The sequence below is a fragment of the Borostomias antarcticus genome (genome assembly GCF_949987555.1).
Source record: "Borostomias antarcticus genome assembly, chromosome: 15".
Taxonomy (NCBI): domain Eukaryota; kingdom Metazoa; phylum Chordata; class Actinopteri; order Stomiiformes; family Stomiidae; genus Borostomias; species Borostomias antarcticus.
In genome coordinates this window covers 3,462,205-3,479,704 of record NC_140248.1, presented here as the reverse complement: position 1 = coordinate 3,479,704, position 17,500 = coordinate 3,462,205, and the positions used below count along the sequence as shown (strand labels likewise).

The window sequence follows — 17,500 nt, the reverse complement described above, 5'->3', positions numbered from 1 at the left end:
AACAGCTATAGGGAATGCGCAGTTTCGCGTATAGACTATTATACGCACAGTTTCGTGCTATGTAGGCTATTATATTCATTGGGGGAGCTTGGACTCGCTGGGGACGGGTGGAGAGACGCATAGTCAACTGAGCCTCCCCAGACGCGACTTCATCCTCCAGTTGGCTGAAGAGCTGCGCGCTCTGGTGTCCAAACAGTTACCGCGGTGGTTCTAGTGTTAAATCAAAAAGTGACCTTCTTCTAAATATTCTCTCACGAACAACAGGCCTGGCATTGCGATGCCTTCGCCTCGCAACAATCACTGCTGCCATGATCAGCGGACAGGCTGGCCGTGACACACCCCTTGCGCTTAAATACCACCACGTCTCTGAAAACGCAATTAATTTCACTTTAACTGCGTGAGGCAATTTGCGCCGATCTTTGTGAATTGGGCGGGTTTTGCAATAATGTTCATTTGCATAGAAAGGGAAACATTTTCCGCCCATATTAGCCTAGGCTACCTAATTTAAATATCAGCTAATAACACCGGCGCAGAGAAACGCAATGACGAACGCAACGCAGTTAACACCGTATTTCACCCTTTGCGAGGGCTTTGTGAATAGCAAACATAATTTTTGACTTATTTGCACAGGCTTTGCGTCAGGAAAAGCTGCGCAATCCTTTAGTGAATTCGCCCCTAAGTGTTGTCAGGTGTTGGTTCAAGTGATCAAGTCTACAGTAGTGCAGTCATTTTTCTATTGTATAGACAAGGTGCTCAAAGTGTCAGTGACCAGTTGTTGGTCCAGGGGGGGTTTTAGGCCAATGGAGGTTGGGGGTTTCAGTGAGGGCAGGGGAGAGGGACCGAGAGGCAGAGGTGTGGTGGGGGTGTCAGTGAGGGCAGGGGAGTGGGACTGAGAGGCAGAGGGGTGGTGGGGGTGTCAGTGAGGGCAGGGGAGAGGGACTGAGAGGCAGAGGGGTGGTGGGGAGGTCAGTGAGGGCAGGGGAGAGGGACTGAGAGGCAGAGGGGTGGTGGGGGTGTCAGTGAGGGCAGGGGAGAGGGACTGAGAGGCAGAGGGGTGGTGGGGGTGTCAGTGAGGGCAGGGGAGAGGGACTGAGAGGCAGAGGGGTGGTGGGGAGGTCAGTGAGGGCAGGGGAGTGGGACTGAGAGGCAGAGGGGTGGTGGGGAGGTCAGTGAGGGCAGGGGAGTGGGACTGAGAGGCAGAGGGGTGGTGGGGAGGTCAGTGAGGGCAGGGGAGTGGGACTGAGAGGCAGAGGGGTGGTGGGGGTGTCAGTGAGGGCAGGGGAGTGGGACTGAGAGGCAGAGGGGTGGTGGGGGGGTCAGTGAGGGCAGGGGAGTGGGACTGAGAGGCAGAGGGGTGGTGGGGGGGTCAGTGAGGGCAGGGGAGTGGGACTGAGAGGCAGAGGGGTGGTGGGGAGGTCAGTGAGGGCAGGGGAGTGGGACTGAGAGGCAGAGGGGTGGTGGGGGGGTCAGTGAGGGCAGGGGAGTGGGACTGAGAGGCAGAGGGGTGGTGGTGGTGTCAGTGAGGGCAGGGGAGTGGGACCGAGAGGCAGAGGGGTGGTGGGGAGGTCAGTGAGGGCAGGGGAGTGGGACTGAGAGGCAGAGGGGTGGTGGGGGCGGGTTTGACCAGGGGGTGTCCAGTGTTAGTCTACTGCAGACTGTTGAGCTTGCGGACCGCGTCAGGAAAGAAGCTGTTGTGGAAGCTCTCCTTCACGGTCCTGATGCTCAGCCATCTCCCGTCTCTCTGGCCAGACACCGGTGCCACCTGACACTGATTTGACTGACTTCCTCCTGGTCTTGATGCCACAGTAAAACAGGCATGACAATTCAAGACAGGATTGAGTCAAAGACCAGAGGGTTGTATCTGCTGAGGTTTCCCGGAGCATAAAGTGCATGTATGCATGTGCGTCACCAGGGGAAGTCCTGTGTCGCTGACCCAGACCAACGACGGGGTGGGATGTCCAGTGACGTTACACGCAATGTCCTCCGTCCTGGCTCCGACAGCGTTCCTGTCTTTGACCCCAGCCTCCACGCCTTTGTGTGCACAGGCGCATCAGATTATGGCCTGGGGGCGCTACTGAACCAACTACACCCAGACGGAACAGAGCCTGGGGGCGCTACTGACACAACTACACCCGGACGGAACAGAGCCTGGGGGCGCTACTGACACAACTACACCCGGACGGAACAGAGCCTGGGGGCGCTACTGACACAACTACACCCGGACGGAACAGAGCCTGGGGGCGCTACTGACACAACTACACCCGGACGGAGCAGAGCCTGGGGGCGCTACTGACACAACTACACCCGGACGGAACAGAGCCTGGGGGCGCTACTGACACAACTACACCCGGACGGAACAGAGCCTGGGGGCAGTACTGACACAACTACACCCGGACGGAACAGAGCCTGGGGGCGCTACTGACACAACTACACCCGGACGGAACAGAGTCTGGGGGCGCTACTGACACAACTACACCCGGACGGAACAGAGTCTGGGGGCGCTACTGACACAACTACACCCGGACGGAACAGAGCGGACAGCTGCATGTGTCTCACGCTCACTCAACCCCGCTGAACGTAAGTACTCCATTGTTGAAAAGGAGGCGCTGGCCTGTGTGTGGGCAGCTGAAAAATGGAGGACGTTCTTATGGGGTACTAGATTTACACTGCGCACAGACCACCAGGCTTTGACCACACTGCTTGCGACAAAAGGCCTGGTCTGCGCAGGGATGCGTATTGCGCGTCGGTCTGCGAGACTGTGCTTCACATACGACGGGGGAGTACCGTCCTGGCTCACACAACCAGGCTGCCCACTGCTTCTCTCGGCTGCCCCTCCCAGCAGAAGAGGAGACAGAGCCAGAGACAGAACCTGAACTGGCTGCTCTGTTGGACACAGAACTGAAAGCTCTCTGTGTGAAGGAGTTTTCTGAGGCATGTGTGGCGTGCCCTGAGCTCACAGCTCTTAGAGCACAGATAAGCAGGGGCTGGCCTAAGACAGCAAAGTCCCTACCAGAAGAGCTCAAACCATACTGCGCCACAAGAAACCAACTGTCAATTCAAGATGTGATCATTTGGAGGGGCCCTCACCGACGACTCGTGCCAGTTGCTTTAAGGAAGCAGCTGGTGGACTTGGCGCACGAGACACACCAGGGGGTTGTCCGCACCAAACAGAGGCTGCGGGACTGATACTGGTGGCCCAGCATGGACATGTGTGTGCAGGAGACTATCCGTACATGTGGATCCTGCTGGATGAATGACAAAAATGCCAAAAGGCATACCGCCCCTCTCCAGCCCGTCCCACTTCCAGATGCCCCATGGCAGAAAGTGGGGATAGACATTGTGGGACCGTTCGAGTCAGCAAACTGGGACTGTCGCTTCGCAGTGACACTGACTGACTACTACACGAAGTGGCCAGAGGTCGCTTTAACTTCAGCCATCACAACCACGGCGATGACTACATTCCTGTCTACAGTGTTTGCCTACAGAACTGGTGAGTGACAATGGAGTTCAGTTCACCTCCAGCCAGTTTGCAGAGTACCTTGCAGCGAGAGACATCAAACACAGAAAAGTCTCTCTACTATCCACAAGCAAACGGAGCCGTTATAAATATAAAGAGATAAAAAGATATAAAGAGAAGTTATGGACGTTGTTGAAATACGGTGCTCGTCTCGTTCTTTATTTTACAAGATTATACTAGTATGAGTACAAGTCTAGTATAGAACAAACTTGTATAGTGTTTGTGCAGATTAAATTGTCATAAAGATAAAATAAAAAGACTGATTTCGTGATAGTAGGAATTCCTGATGATTTATTATTTAGTGAACATGTGTCAACATGAAAAAGTCAGTGCATTTGAGCAATAGTAGGAATAATAACCTAGATTAACCAGGTTACCAACAACGCAGAATATTAGCATCAGCTGTAAATGATCGTAGCTAGCATAACAAGATAAACTACTGTCCCAGTTTAACTTACCAAACTGACCGTGTGACGGCGCTAGCTTCGCATTGAATTTTTAGTGGCACACACATATATGCATACATGTAAGCATGTAAGTAAGCTCTCACACACGTATACATGCAGCTAGTCACGCAGATTACGTGACCGTCGTCATCGAATGGGAAATCGCATCGATTTTGTACATGTAGTCACACAAGTATACACGTACGTTTGTGTGCAAGCATGTAAGTAAGTAAGTATGCGAGTGGCACAAATCACCCCCCCCATAATGCACACACACACGCACACACACGTGTGCTCCAATGCGCTCTCTCTATCAGAGCGGTGCCACTTGATTTAGACCTCTGTTTGTGCTCACAGCTCAAAGGTCAACTCCTCAGTGTCAACTCACACACACGCATTCCTCTTCAACCTCCCTCTCCGGAGGAAAGGCCCAGGTTAGACCCTCTTTAGTCCACCTGGGCGGACGGGCCTAATCGCCCTGCTGTAAGACCTTTAAGCTAAATCTCAATCATCAATTCAATGACTCAAGCAAGATATATCAATACTCACCAAACCAATAAAGGCGAGGAGAAAATATCTGATGCAAGGGTAAAAATCTTTATATTAAATTTGATGTTATACACAAGTTATACAGATAATCCAGTTACATGAAAAATACAGGTTACAAAAGAAAAACATGAAAGAGAATAGCTCCCAGGTCTCCAGCCTCTGACTTCTTCCACGCCCCTGTTGGTGGAGAGAAAGGTCTGACTTACTCCATTCCTCTGTTGGTGGAAAGAAAAGTCTGACTTACTCCATTCCTCTGTTGGTGGAAAGAAAAGTCTGACTTACTCCATTCCTCTGTTGGTGGAAAGAAAAGTCTGACTTACTCCATTCCTCTGTTGGTGGAAAGAAAAGTCTGACTTACTCGATTCCTCTGTTGGTGGAAAGAAAAGTCTGACTTACTCCATTCCTCTGTTGGTGGAAAGAAAAGTCTGACTTACTCCATTCCTCTGTTGATGGAAAGAAAAGTCTGACTTACTCCATTCCTCTGTTGATGGAAAGAAAAGTCTGACTTACTCCATTCCTCTGTTGATGGAAAGAAAAGTCTGACTTACTCCATTTCTCTGTTGGTGGAAAGAAAAGTCTGACTTACTCCATTCCTCTGTTGATGGAAAGAAAAGTCTGACTTACTCCATTCCTCTGTTGATGGAAAGAAAAGTCTGACTTACTCCATTCCTCTGTTGATGGAAAGAAAAGTCTGACTTACTCCATTCCTCTGTTGATGGAAAGAAAAGTCTGACTTACTCCATTCCTCTGTTGGTGGAAAGAAAAGTCTGACTTACTCCATTCCTCTGTTGATGGAAAGAAAAGTCTGACTTACTCCATTCCTCTGTTGGTGGAAAGAAAAGTCTGACTTACTCCATTCCTCTGTTGATGGAAAGAAGAAATGAAGTCCCTCTCTTTGCGAGCCTTCGTTTGACCCCCATCCCAGAGAGGCAGGGTGTTGACGTCACGTTCCCTTCGTCACTCTCCCTTCATCACTCTCCCTTCATCACTCTCCCTTCTTTTTTTATCTCTCTTTCTCTCCCTGACAGTTAACAATTCCTGCATTCAACTTCTTATCTCTCTCTCCCCCAAAGCAGGACATCACAGAATAAATGTCTAATTAATATCTTATTAAATATCCTACTTTAAGCATTACCCATATATACTCAAACAGTTGATACATGGATACATTCTCCAATCATTACATTGTCATTACTGTCTCACACGTATACATGATTACATAATTGATCTTGACTAAGAACAGATATATGACTTATAAATGTCTACTTCTACTTTAAGTGATTACATGTCCAACAAATGATATTCACTCTAAACAGTGTTACTTGCTTGATTACACCTTTTGCTTTTAACATCTATTATTCGCAACCTCATACAGGAAAGTTCAGGCAGTTCATCCAACACCATCCCTTTGTTCCTTCTGATAAGTGCCAGACCCTGGCTAGAGAGGGGGTGGTTTCCCTATCACCAGAGCTAGCTGGGCCCTTGTCAGTTCCATGTGTGTGTGGACCATTCATTATTCATCCATCCATCCGTTTTTTAGAGGGATCCACTGAGAATATTTATTACTAACTTCCCGGCCTGTCCCAGGTGCTTGGGCCGGATCTGCCCCCGTAGGCCTCTCGTCTCTCATGTCTGACTCTTGGGCCGGGTCTGCCCCCGTAGGCCTCTCGTCTCTCATGTCTCTCTCTTGGGCCGGGTCTGCCCCCGTAGGCCTCTCGTCTCTCATGTCTCTCTCTTGGGCCGGGTCTGCCCCCGTAGGCCTCTCGTCTCTCATGACTCTTGGGCCGGATCTGTCCCCGTAGGTCTCTCGTCTCTCATGTCTCTCTCTTGGGCCGGGTCTGTCCCCGTAGGCCTCTCGTCTCTCCTGTCTGACTCTTGGGCCTGATGTTCCTCTCGTCTCTCTTGGGCCTGATGTTCCTCTCATCTCTCATGTCTCTCTTGGGCCTGATGTTCCTCTCGTCTCTCATGTCTCTCTTGGGCCTAGTGTTCCTCTCATCTCTCATGTCTCTCTTGGGCCTAGTGTTCCTCTCATCTCTCATGTCTCTCTTGGGCCTGATGTTCCTCTCGTCTCTCATGTCTCTCTTGGGCCTAATGTTCCTCTCGTCTCTCTCGTCTCTCTTGGGCCTAGTGTTCCTCTCATCTCTCATGTCTCTCTTGGGCCTAATGTTCCTCTCGTCTCTCATGTCTCTCTTGGGCCGGGTCTGCCCCCGTAGGCCTCTCATCTCTCATGTCTCTCTTGGGCCTAGTGTTCCTCTCGTCTCTCATGTCTCTCTTGGGCCTAGTGTTCCTCTCGTCTCTCATGTCTCTCTTTGGCCTGATGTTCCTCTCGTCTCTCATGTCTCTCTTGGGCCTGATCTGCCCCCGTAGGTCTCTCATCTCCCATGTCTGACTCTTGGGCCTGATGTTCCTCTCGTCTCTCATGTCTCTCTTGGGCCTGATGTTCCTCTCGTCTCTCATGTCTCTCTTGGGCCTAGTGTTCCTCTCGTCTCTCATGTCTCTCTTGGGCCTGATGTTCCAGCCCTTGGTTCACTTGACAGTCCACTTCGTTCCTGACTGGTGGTTGGGATCACTACAGATACGTCACTGGGTGGTCATATACTGAACACACACACACAGGCATGCACACACACACGCACACATACACACAAACACACACACGCACATACACATACACACACACACACACACACACAAACACGTGCGCACACACACAAACACACACACACACACAGATCAGCAAGATTCACTATCTTAATTAAATAAGCACAAATATGTATAAACAATAAGTACTGTAGTCAGAATTGAGAGTGCAGAGGCAGAGTGAGTGAGTATTTAGCATTGTATGATCACATAATTGATTTGAAGCTTTTATTGTTTGTTTTTGTGTTGGCTGTAAGCCGACACACCAAGAGGGAATCCTTTTTGTCGCTCCCTTCCTCGCTTCCTCCGTCCCTGTTGGGGTTGTTGACCTGCAGTTCTATGTTGCTACCACAAGAGGCAGTGGTCCCAGAACATCAAAAGAAAAAGACTCCACAGATTTCCCAGGTCAGCGGTGGTCGAGTGGATAGTGCGCTGCCTATCACCTGTGAGTTCAATCCTTGGTGTGGACATACCAAGGTACCATGACATATTTTGTCACTGGATGTTATAGAAGTTATGTAACGAGCGTGGTTCATATTTGTTAATTATAGACCCTTTTACAGCCTAGTCAGCACAAGTATGCGTGCGCATTCTTGAAACAGTAGCAGAGGAAGACAGACGAAATCGCCATTATTAAGCGTACGGACTGGACTGAGGACATCATCAAAAATGCCCGCGTTTGCGGTGCCCATTTTATATCAGGTAAGTTATTTTGACCACCTGGTTTCACTGGAATGTCTGGTTGAAATGTAGCTCCCTTCTCAGTCCCGTTGTCGCATTCCGCTCGCTCATGCCAGACAACAGTCCTTTGCTGGTCCATTCACTTTTCCGTCAAATTAAATCTGTGTCGGCCTAGTTAGGAGAGGCGCTCATATTTACAAGTGTCAGATAAACATAAACAGAAGACGACTACCTTGGAAAAAGAATTTCACACGGATAGAACGCATCTAAATAAGTTATTTATTGGTTATTAGCGCCGAGGCTTCAAAACCCAGCATTTGTTAAAATAGACCCTTTTGCTTAGGTAAGTGAAGTTTCATGTTTATCTGACGCTTGTAAATATGAGCGTCTCTCCTAACTAGGCCTACACCGATTTATTTTGATGGCAAAGTGAATGGACCAGCAAAGGACTGTTGTGAGAAGGGCTAGTTGAAATGTAGAGTAATATCTGAAGTAAACAGTAACCCATAACCTGGCTGCACGCTAAGATAAAGCTAAGTTCAGGAAATGAAGCCCAATGATAGCTACCTAACTCAAGGCCCGAGGAGTTGGAGATACTGCACGTTCTCTCAAAGTGCTTTAGCTAAGGTTAGCTACTACAAGCTAGCTAGTCCTCGTCACCAACACTTGCCTCACAACGTACGTAGCTAAACTATTCACACAGCAAGCAACGTCAGCTGACTGGGACTGTCTCGTGAGAAGAATAACCAGTGTTGAGAAATACATTTAACAACTGGTCAGTTGATATGTTGCACAGCAATCGAGCAGGACAATATCATTAGGGCTAGGTTAGGTAGCTAGCAAAGTCAGCTTGCCCAGCTGGTTTGGTTATAGGCTCATTCCTATGGGATAGCTTAGTAGTTTGGGATTTAGCAATGGGTTGACTAATCACTAGATCAATATTTTCAGTTGAGGATAGGACTACAACACCACCTGTGCTGTGGCACCAGGAATCTGCTCTGACCACAGTTTTTATGCACCACCATATCATGTTATTATGCAGATTAAATGTACTGTATGTCTACTGTATGCGACACAAAAAAGGCTTTATATAAATGTTATTTTTGGCCAATATTTTAATGCACTATCACCTTTCTGTTCTGTTGCAGCTTTGATGCTGGGATGCCTGGTGTGGTTGAGGCCAGAGAACACGTGATTCAACACCAGTCAGGTGTCGGCTGCTGTGCAACGCTGATGTCCAGCCCCCCCAAAGATGGTCTTCAGGTGCAAGCCCCACCCGGACAGGACATGGCCAGACAGCAGTATCTGATTATGGATGGCTGTGACTGTGTCCATGATACAGGCAGTGCAATTACATAACATGTCACATAACAAGTATACTGTACAGTAGTATAGAGTAGTGCAGAGTGAGTTCTCTATTGTATAGACAAGGTGTTCAATTGCTGAAGTGTTGTCAGGTGTTGATTCAAGTGATATTGTACAGTAGTGCAGAGTCAGTTGTCAATTGTATAGACGAGGTGTTCAATTGCTCAAGTGTTGTCAGGTGTTGGTTTGCGTGTACAGTGGTGAAGAGTCAGTTGTTTATAGTACTCTGGTTGTACTATACTGTACATAGGCCCTCACTCTAATAACAATGGCACACATGCCACCCTCTGGACCAACAAGTGAACACATGACACCTTGCACCTTGTCCATACAATAGACAACTGACTCTGCACCACTGTACACTCGAACACTCGAACCAACACCTGACAACACTTGAGCAATTGAACACCTTGTCTATACAATAGACAACTGACTCTGTACTACTGTAAACATGTGCATTACATGCCTCTCTTCTTTACAAAGATGGTCACAACCACAACATGTCCTGAGAGCACATGCAAAATAACAACTTATGGCTTCTTTTAATGTGCATGTCTGTATGTTTAATAAAGCATTTAGGAAAAGTTTCAATCAAGACTTGATTTAAGGGCAAATACTTTACTTTCATATCAATATAATATCAAGATCCTAGTAGATGTCCAAATAACCCACTGTGTCTTGGGTCTACTTATTCGCCACCTAAAGGGAAGTGCAAAACAGCAAGTCATGACGTTTATCCAGAAACAAAAGTTGAACCCATTGCAGCAAAATAGCTAACATTACAGGAATCATCAGTGTAACTGCTTTAGCCACTGACCGCTACCATTAATGTTATGGAAGCTGCTGCTAGTTGTTGTGAGCCCATGAGCTAACTGGCTATCCCGCTCTCATTGTGCTGGAAGCATTGGAACTGATGTGTCCAGGTGACAAGACTCATCTTTATTTATCAGACATTACCGTCCTACCAGTCCCGCACAGAAACAAGCCAGCCAACACACATAAGCCAGGCTTGACCTGGCCTGGTTAAATCATTGAGCGGTCTTGCACCATCTTATATGGCTGAGCTTCTCTCTCTTCACACCCCTGGTCATGCTCAAATCTGCAGACCAGCTGGTGCTCACGGGGCTTTTTGCTGTAAAGGCTCCTCAACGGTGGAATAATCTGCCACTGGGGGGCGCCGCGCCGGTAGCTCAATGGGTTGGGGCACGTACCATGTAAAGGCTAGTCCTTACCGCAGCGGCGTCTGTCTTCCTTTCTCTCTCTCCCACCTTTCCTGTCCGTCACCTACACTGTCCTATAGGAATAAAGCAGAAATGCCTTAAAAAAAAATATATATTTTTTTAATCTGCCACTGGGAATTAGACATCAGTCAGTGTCGTCTTTTAAAACTCTTTTGAAAACTCATTTTTATGAATTGTCTTTTACTTGAGTTGTTTTGGGGGTCTTTTACCCCCACTCATATAGTATACTACTATAGTCTTCTTGATTGCATTGTCATTTTCTTAATTTTGTAAATTGCACTGTGTATTTCTCTGTTTTTATGTCTGTGAAGCACTTTGTAAACCTGTATTTGAAAAGGTCTGTACAAATACTGTAAAGCGTATTGTTATTATTATTATTATTATTATAGCCACACACCTGCTCTGGGGTGGGGGGGAGTATCATGGATGTCTTAAAAGAACTGGATGCGGCATTGAAAGATTTCCTTCCATTCATTCCAATGAAAGTTGGTCACCCAGCGCATGAAACATTCTGAACATAGGCTACTTCCTGTCGGTCACTTCCTGTCGGTCACTGCCCATTTCTTGGCTCTGTGGCCCACAGCACCTGCGCTGTAGTGCACCTGCGTGACTCGCAATACCGAGCTTGGCCACTAGTGTACACCCAGTATGCTACACAGCCCAGAGATGTTCCTGGGGGCTTGGTTAGTACGGGCGGAGCAGCACCACAAGGGCGCGCGCACGCACGCACACACACACACACACACACACACACACACACACACACACACACACACACACACACACACACACAGTAGACATGCGCACACACAGGCACACATACACAGGCTTGCACACACTCGCACACAGGCAGAGACGCACACACTCGCACACAGGCAGAGACACACACACACACACACACATACAGCAGCATAAACCTATGTCTACAATGTCTACCTTATTGATGTGTGAGCTCTTAACCGTACGGCCGCCGTCTTTAGTACACACGGCTAACTAGTTCCTCTCACACACACCGAGGAAGACCAGTCCGCTGAGGGAGATGACAACTGATAGGCTGCAAGCGTTTTCTACTTCCTGTGTGTGGTTAGTCTTTGTTAGCCTGCTGGATGGGGTGTTGGGGTCAGGGGTCAGGGGTCAGTGTGGGGAGGGGGCACATGACATCACTTGTTCAGAGTTCCCGTGGGCAGTGATGTGCGGCCTCGTGGCTGCAAGGGAGAAAGTCTCTGAGACAGGAACTCGGTTTCCCATGAGGCCTCTGGATAGGTTCTAGAGACATGTGTAGGGAGCTTCCCGCGGTGACTTCTGGGAGATGTAGTCTCACAGGAGGAGCGGCGTCGGCCTATCCCACGTTGACGCCTAGCCCCACCTGGAGCTTGTCACCACGGTGATTAACGAAGGCTCCCATGATGAGGGTGGCGGGGAGCGGAGAGAGACGCTTCTCTAACACCCCACCGATTATACACCTGCTGTTCACCACACCTGCACACACACACACACACACACACACACACACACAGACACAGACTCAAGTCTATTGAATGCAAAAATATACATGTATGAAGCCCAACAGGAGCGATGGAGGGAAAGTGGTGTTTACCTCTGAACACCATGTTGGCCTCGGGTAGATCCATCTGGTACCCGAAGGAGGTCGTGGTCTCCTGGGTCCTAGTGCTGGCTTCAAACTCCACCCCTACCTGGATCTGAAGTGCGCATGCACACACACACACACACACACACACACACACACACACACACTCTGAATAAAATTGTATATGGGGTGTGAAAAGTGCCCTTTGGTTGCGTGTTCAAGCTTACTTACAACGTGTATGTATGTGTGTGTGTATGTGTGTATGTATATACATACACACACACATACAGACATACACACACGTTCGTGTGAACAAGCAGAGCTCACTGCAAAACATGCGCACATGCGCGGTAGTTCGCTCGCGCTTTAAATGAATGGGGGAGCTCACGTGACCGAATGACTGTTTGCGTTGTGAGTTGTGAGCTCAGTGGCGCGTGTATGTGTGTATGTGTGTGTGTGTGTGTGTATGTATGAGATCGAACATAGCCTACATACATATACACACACACACACACACACACACACACACACGTTCGTTCCAACCAGCGCAGCTGTATGTGAAACTCTTTGCGCATACAAGCGCGGCAGCCACCGCACTTCCGCGTGACGTCACCGAATGCTCTGCCGCTGTTTAGAGAACAGCGTGTATGTGTGTATGTATGTGTGTGTGTGTGTGTGTGTGTGTATGTATGTCTGTGTGTGTGTGTGTGTGTGTGTGTGTCTGTTTCGACTCGCTTAATGAAGGACTTCGATACATCGCTTCAGAGAATGAAGACGACTATGGTAAATATAGCACTAAAAATATTAATATCTGCGTGGTTAGATGACAAGACCATGCTTTGTGGGTAGATCGTATGCCAAATCAATTTGTTTTTTTGTTTAGATGGGGGAGAGCCGGGTCAAAAGTCGCGCAGGACAAAAGTCGCGTTCCCATTTTCTCCAGAATGACTGGACCTGCAAATATGTGGTTATACTTGCCTGCACATATTACCGTGTAGGAGCTCCCTTCAAATTTTGGGCGCGATCGCAGCATATTTGACAGAGATATCGATGGAAAACCACTTTTGCCCCATATAAGTAAAATCATGGTCTCATAAGCATTTTTCGATTTTAAATTTGTGTACACTTGTTTTAGTTTGCAAACATATGCACTTTTCTTAGCACATCTGCTGGCTACATGATAACATAGCTTTCAAGTTTCATTCGAGCAAGTCGTGCCTGCAAGCCAGGGAGAAATGACAGGAGACCGTGGCGGGACAAATGTCGCATCCCGTAGAGGGACAGAAGTCGCATTCTGATGGCTTAGAACCAGAGGGGTGCGCGAGTGACATTTGGGAAGAATGAACAGGTGAAATTAAAGCTCTCGAAGAGATCTTTCTAATGCTATTGGTCAGCTTTGTATGCAGTTTTAATGTGAAAGATACTGTTACGGCTCCGCCTCCGCCTGTGCGCTCTCCAGCTCCCACCACCGTTCCCGCAGCGCGCACGCCACGGCCTTCCACTTCAGCGCGCGCTCTGCGCGCCCTTCGACGTGATCACCCCGCACACCTGAACACCCCCGCACACGGTTCCGCTAACGAGCTCCGAGGGCGCGGCTCACCTGCTGCCACCACTCATCCAATCACCTCCCCTATAAGAACCCGGTCTTCCCAACGTTCTTCCCTAAGATTCGTTATGATTCCGGTTTGTTTGCTGCTCTTTTCCTGGACTGACACACGGCTTCCCCGACCCATTCTCCCCGGACCTCGACCACGGATTGGATTACGTTTTCTGGACATTGTTTGTTGATAGATTGACCCCTACCTGAACTTGACTACCCTTTGCCTTGCCCTCTGTACCTCCGCTTTGTATTAAACCGCCCTCTGGGCTTGGAACTGTCCGTCTGTGTCCGTGCGTTTGGGTCAGCTAGCCAACCAGCCCCCTTACAGATACATCTTAAATGCAGTCAAGACAAATTATTTTGCCTCTTAACTTTTGTCAACCCCCTGGTTCCAGTCAATTGGATTATATAGGCTACTTTCGTTTACAATGACGTAACCTTATGAACACATAGCTTAACCTATAGGCCTACATAAACACAATAGCCTAAAACCATGTTTATGAAGTAAACTGAACCACCCAACAGAGGGAGGAGCTGCTTACTGGGTTCCTTAGCGAATTACGCTGCCACCACCTTTTTTTAACCGGTGAGGTCCGGCGTCAGGGGTCAGAACACACACCACACAGGCTTTAGAAAAAGGACATGCTTTATTAATTTATTTGCTCCAAAACGCCAACATCAGCATGCCTCGAGACGCTCCCCAACTCCCCTATAGCTGCCCCACCCCCAGGAGCTCCGGGCTTAAATTATGACACTGCACTCTCACTGCAAAATAATATAAACTGTACTGCAAAAGAATATAACTGCACTCTCACTGCAAACGAAACAACGTGTCAAACCAAAACTCCAAAACAACCGGCCTGCCACACCGGCCGAACACAACCATATAAGGGACTCTGCCCGGTAACCACGGCTCACACTGCCCACACAGGTGACTAGGACCCCTCGCCCCTGGTAAGCGGCTCCAGACTATAAGGTGGCAGGTTGCGCTGTGCGCCCCTGCTGACGTTTTTATTAAAACCCCTATAACCCTTTCCCCTAACACAAGACAAGACACAACATTAAACAGACTGTGGTTGCATTAAAATAACTTAACTCGCCAGGCGACGAGACCCCCCCCTGGGGTCTGAGCAGAAGCACCGTGCCGACCTGGCCCGTGTAGCGGAGAGCCTGTGGGGGATGTCGACCCGGTGTGCGAACTAGGGGCGCCCCTTGGCTATAGGAGCGCTCCCAACCAGTGGAGAGCGGCCAAATTGCACCTGCTAAAACCCGGCCCTATTGCTGTCTGGCCCTATCAGCCCAATTCTCCCCCTCTCTCGCTGTCTTCACCGCCGGCGGCTCTAAATCACCGCGAACGGCTCCCACCCCCCGATACCGGTGAGGACAATGCGGTTACAATTATCTGGTTCTATACATGTAGCCTATCTGTCCCGTCAGACCGCTAGCCGCTCTCCCAGAGGCCCGCTCAGCTCCCGGCTCTGTCTATTTATGCGTTACCAGAGTCTCGGACAGAGTCCATGCGCGGGCACAGGTGCGGTTCATCAGTCTAATTCGGGGAGCCTGAGCCTCAACCCAACTCCTCCCCGTTTAGGTTTACCACACTTATTTAGGCCTACAATGTATTTTCTTTCATTGACAGCATGCCAAGAGTTAGGGTGAGGAAAACGACGCGCGGTCTCTTTAGCCCTGAGACCATCAGGCAGACAGCTCAGGAGGTCGTTGAAGGCTATATATTATTATGATATGTCTAATAATAGGCCTACATTCGTTTTGTGTTTGTCCCCACGCAGAGCAAATTATTTTGTTTACAACTATTTTGTTACCAAGGTGATTTGCTACCTAAATGATTGGTTTGAAGTGGTTCTCACGCGACTTCCTCGCGACCTAGCGAAACAATCATGATTTTATGACAAATCTGCAATAAACTAAAATGGGCAGGAAGAAATGCACAGCGAAACTAGAGAGAGAGAGAGAGAGAAACGTTCTTATGGAATGAATGAATTTATTTTTTAATGAAAGGATGAAAGAGCCGCAAGCCAACTTTTTTTTTATCAATGAATGGAGGAGCCGCACATTGACGGGCGTGGAGCCGCGGGTTGGCCACCCCTGCTCTACGGGATGCGACTTCCGCCACGGTCTCCTGTCATTTCTCCCTGGCTTGCAGGCACGACTTGCTCGCACGAAACATGAAAGCTATGTTATCATGTAGCCAGTAGATATGCTAAGAAAATTGCATATGTTTGTAAACTAAAACAAGTGTACACAAATTTAAAATCGAAAAATGCTTATGAGACCATGATTTTACTTATATGGGGCAAAAGTGGTTTTCCATCGATATCTCTGTCAAATATGCTGCGATCGCGCCCAAAATTTGAAGGGAGCTCCTACACGGTAATATGTGCAGGCAAGTATAACCACATATTTGCAGGTCCAGTCATTCTGGAGAAAATGGGAACGCGACTTTTGTCCTGCGCGACTTTTGACCCGGCTCTCCCCCATCTAAACAAAAAAACAAATTGATTTGGCATACGATCTACCCACAAAGCATGGTCTTGTCATCTAACCACGCAGATATTAATATTTTTAGTGCTATATTTACCATAGTCGTCTTCATTCTCTGAAGCGATGTATCGAAGTCCTTCATTAAGCGAGTCGAAACAGACACACACACACACACACACACAGACATACATACACACACACACACACACACACACACACACACACATACATACACACATACACGCTGTTCTCTAAACAGCGGCAGAGCATTCGGTGACGTCACGCGGAAGTGCGGTGGCTGCCGCGCTTGTATGCGCAAAGAGTTTCACATACAGCTGCGCTGGTTGGAACGAACGTGTGTGTGTGTGTGTGTGTATGTATGTAGGCTATGTTCGATCTCATACATACACACACACACACACACATACACACATACACGCGCCACTGAGCTCACAACTCACAACGCAAACAGTCATTCGGTCACGTGAGCTCCCCCATTCATTTAAAGCGCGAGCGAACTACCGCGCATGTGCGCATGTTTTGCAGTGAGCTCTGCTTGTTCACACGAACGTGTGTGTATGTCTGTATGTGTGTGTGTATGTATATACATACACACATACACACACACATACATACACGTTGTAAGTAAGCTTGAACACGCAACCAAAGGGCACTTTTCACACCCCATAATTGTAGAGGTAGAGTTGAGAGACTGTGTGTGTGTGTGTGTGTGTGTGTGTGTGTGCGCACGTGTGTTTATCTACCTGTTTGTTAGCTCGGTGATAGTAGCTAGCGTGCGCGCCTCCTTTCCCGGCGTTCAGCGTGGCCACCCAGTTTGGACCTGAGGGGGAACAGGCAGACCGGACCGGCGATGATGTCACCGGATGGTCCAGTCTGGTACCTTCTGACTTGGTGAGATGTTTATTAACTGGTTGATTCACCTCTCACAAACACACCCACCCGCACAATCGACCCTCCCCCCAACACACACACACACACACACACACACACACACACACACACACACACACACGCCTCACCTGAGTACTGCCCGGCCAGTGTAAGTATGCCCCCCTCTTCTGCTCGTCCCCGATGGTAAACCAGCTCTCCCCCCAACACCAGGCCAGAGGACACACTCTGAAGAAAGTGGGCTACCAGGATGACTGTTCCAGAGCATGACACACACACACACACACACACACACACACACACACACACACACACACACACAGCCAATCGACTACATCAGACAAGTGAAGAGTGGTGCTCCCGGTTCCAGAGCTGATCTTTGTGTGGGTGCTGGTGGTGTAGCAGGACCCTGACCCACCTGACTCCCGTAGGACGTCGGGATTGGCCATGGTCACCGCAGCC

The 17,500-nt window shown here is 48.8% G+C and overlaps 1 protein-coding gene across 1 annotated transcript in view; it reads right to left on the bottom strand.

Annotated features, from left to right (window-relative positions):
- Window positions 1-11,778: 11,778 nt before the first annotated feature.
- The window catches only part of LOC311318478 (mitochondrial import receptor subunit TOM40B), a gene marked incomplete at both ends in the record, with an annotated part of 6,680 nt that continues 958 nt past the window's right edge, over window positions 11,779-17,500 (bottom strand). Inside the window, 5 exons of the mRNA XM_084449828.1 lie at window positions 11,779-11,918; window positions 12,037-12,139; window positions 16,894-16,970; window positions 17,170-17,292; window positions 17,457-17,499. Coding sequence (XP_084305954.1) covers window positions 11,779-11,918; window positions 12,037-12,139; window positions 16,894-16,970; window positions 17,170-17,292; window positions 17,457-17,499 — 486 coding nt within the window. The remainder of the gene's footprint in view (window positions 11,919-12,036; window positions 12,140-16,893; window positions 16,971-17,169; window positions 17,293-17,456; window position 17,500) is intronic.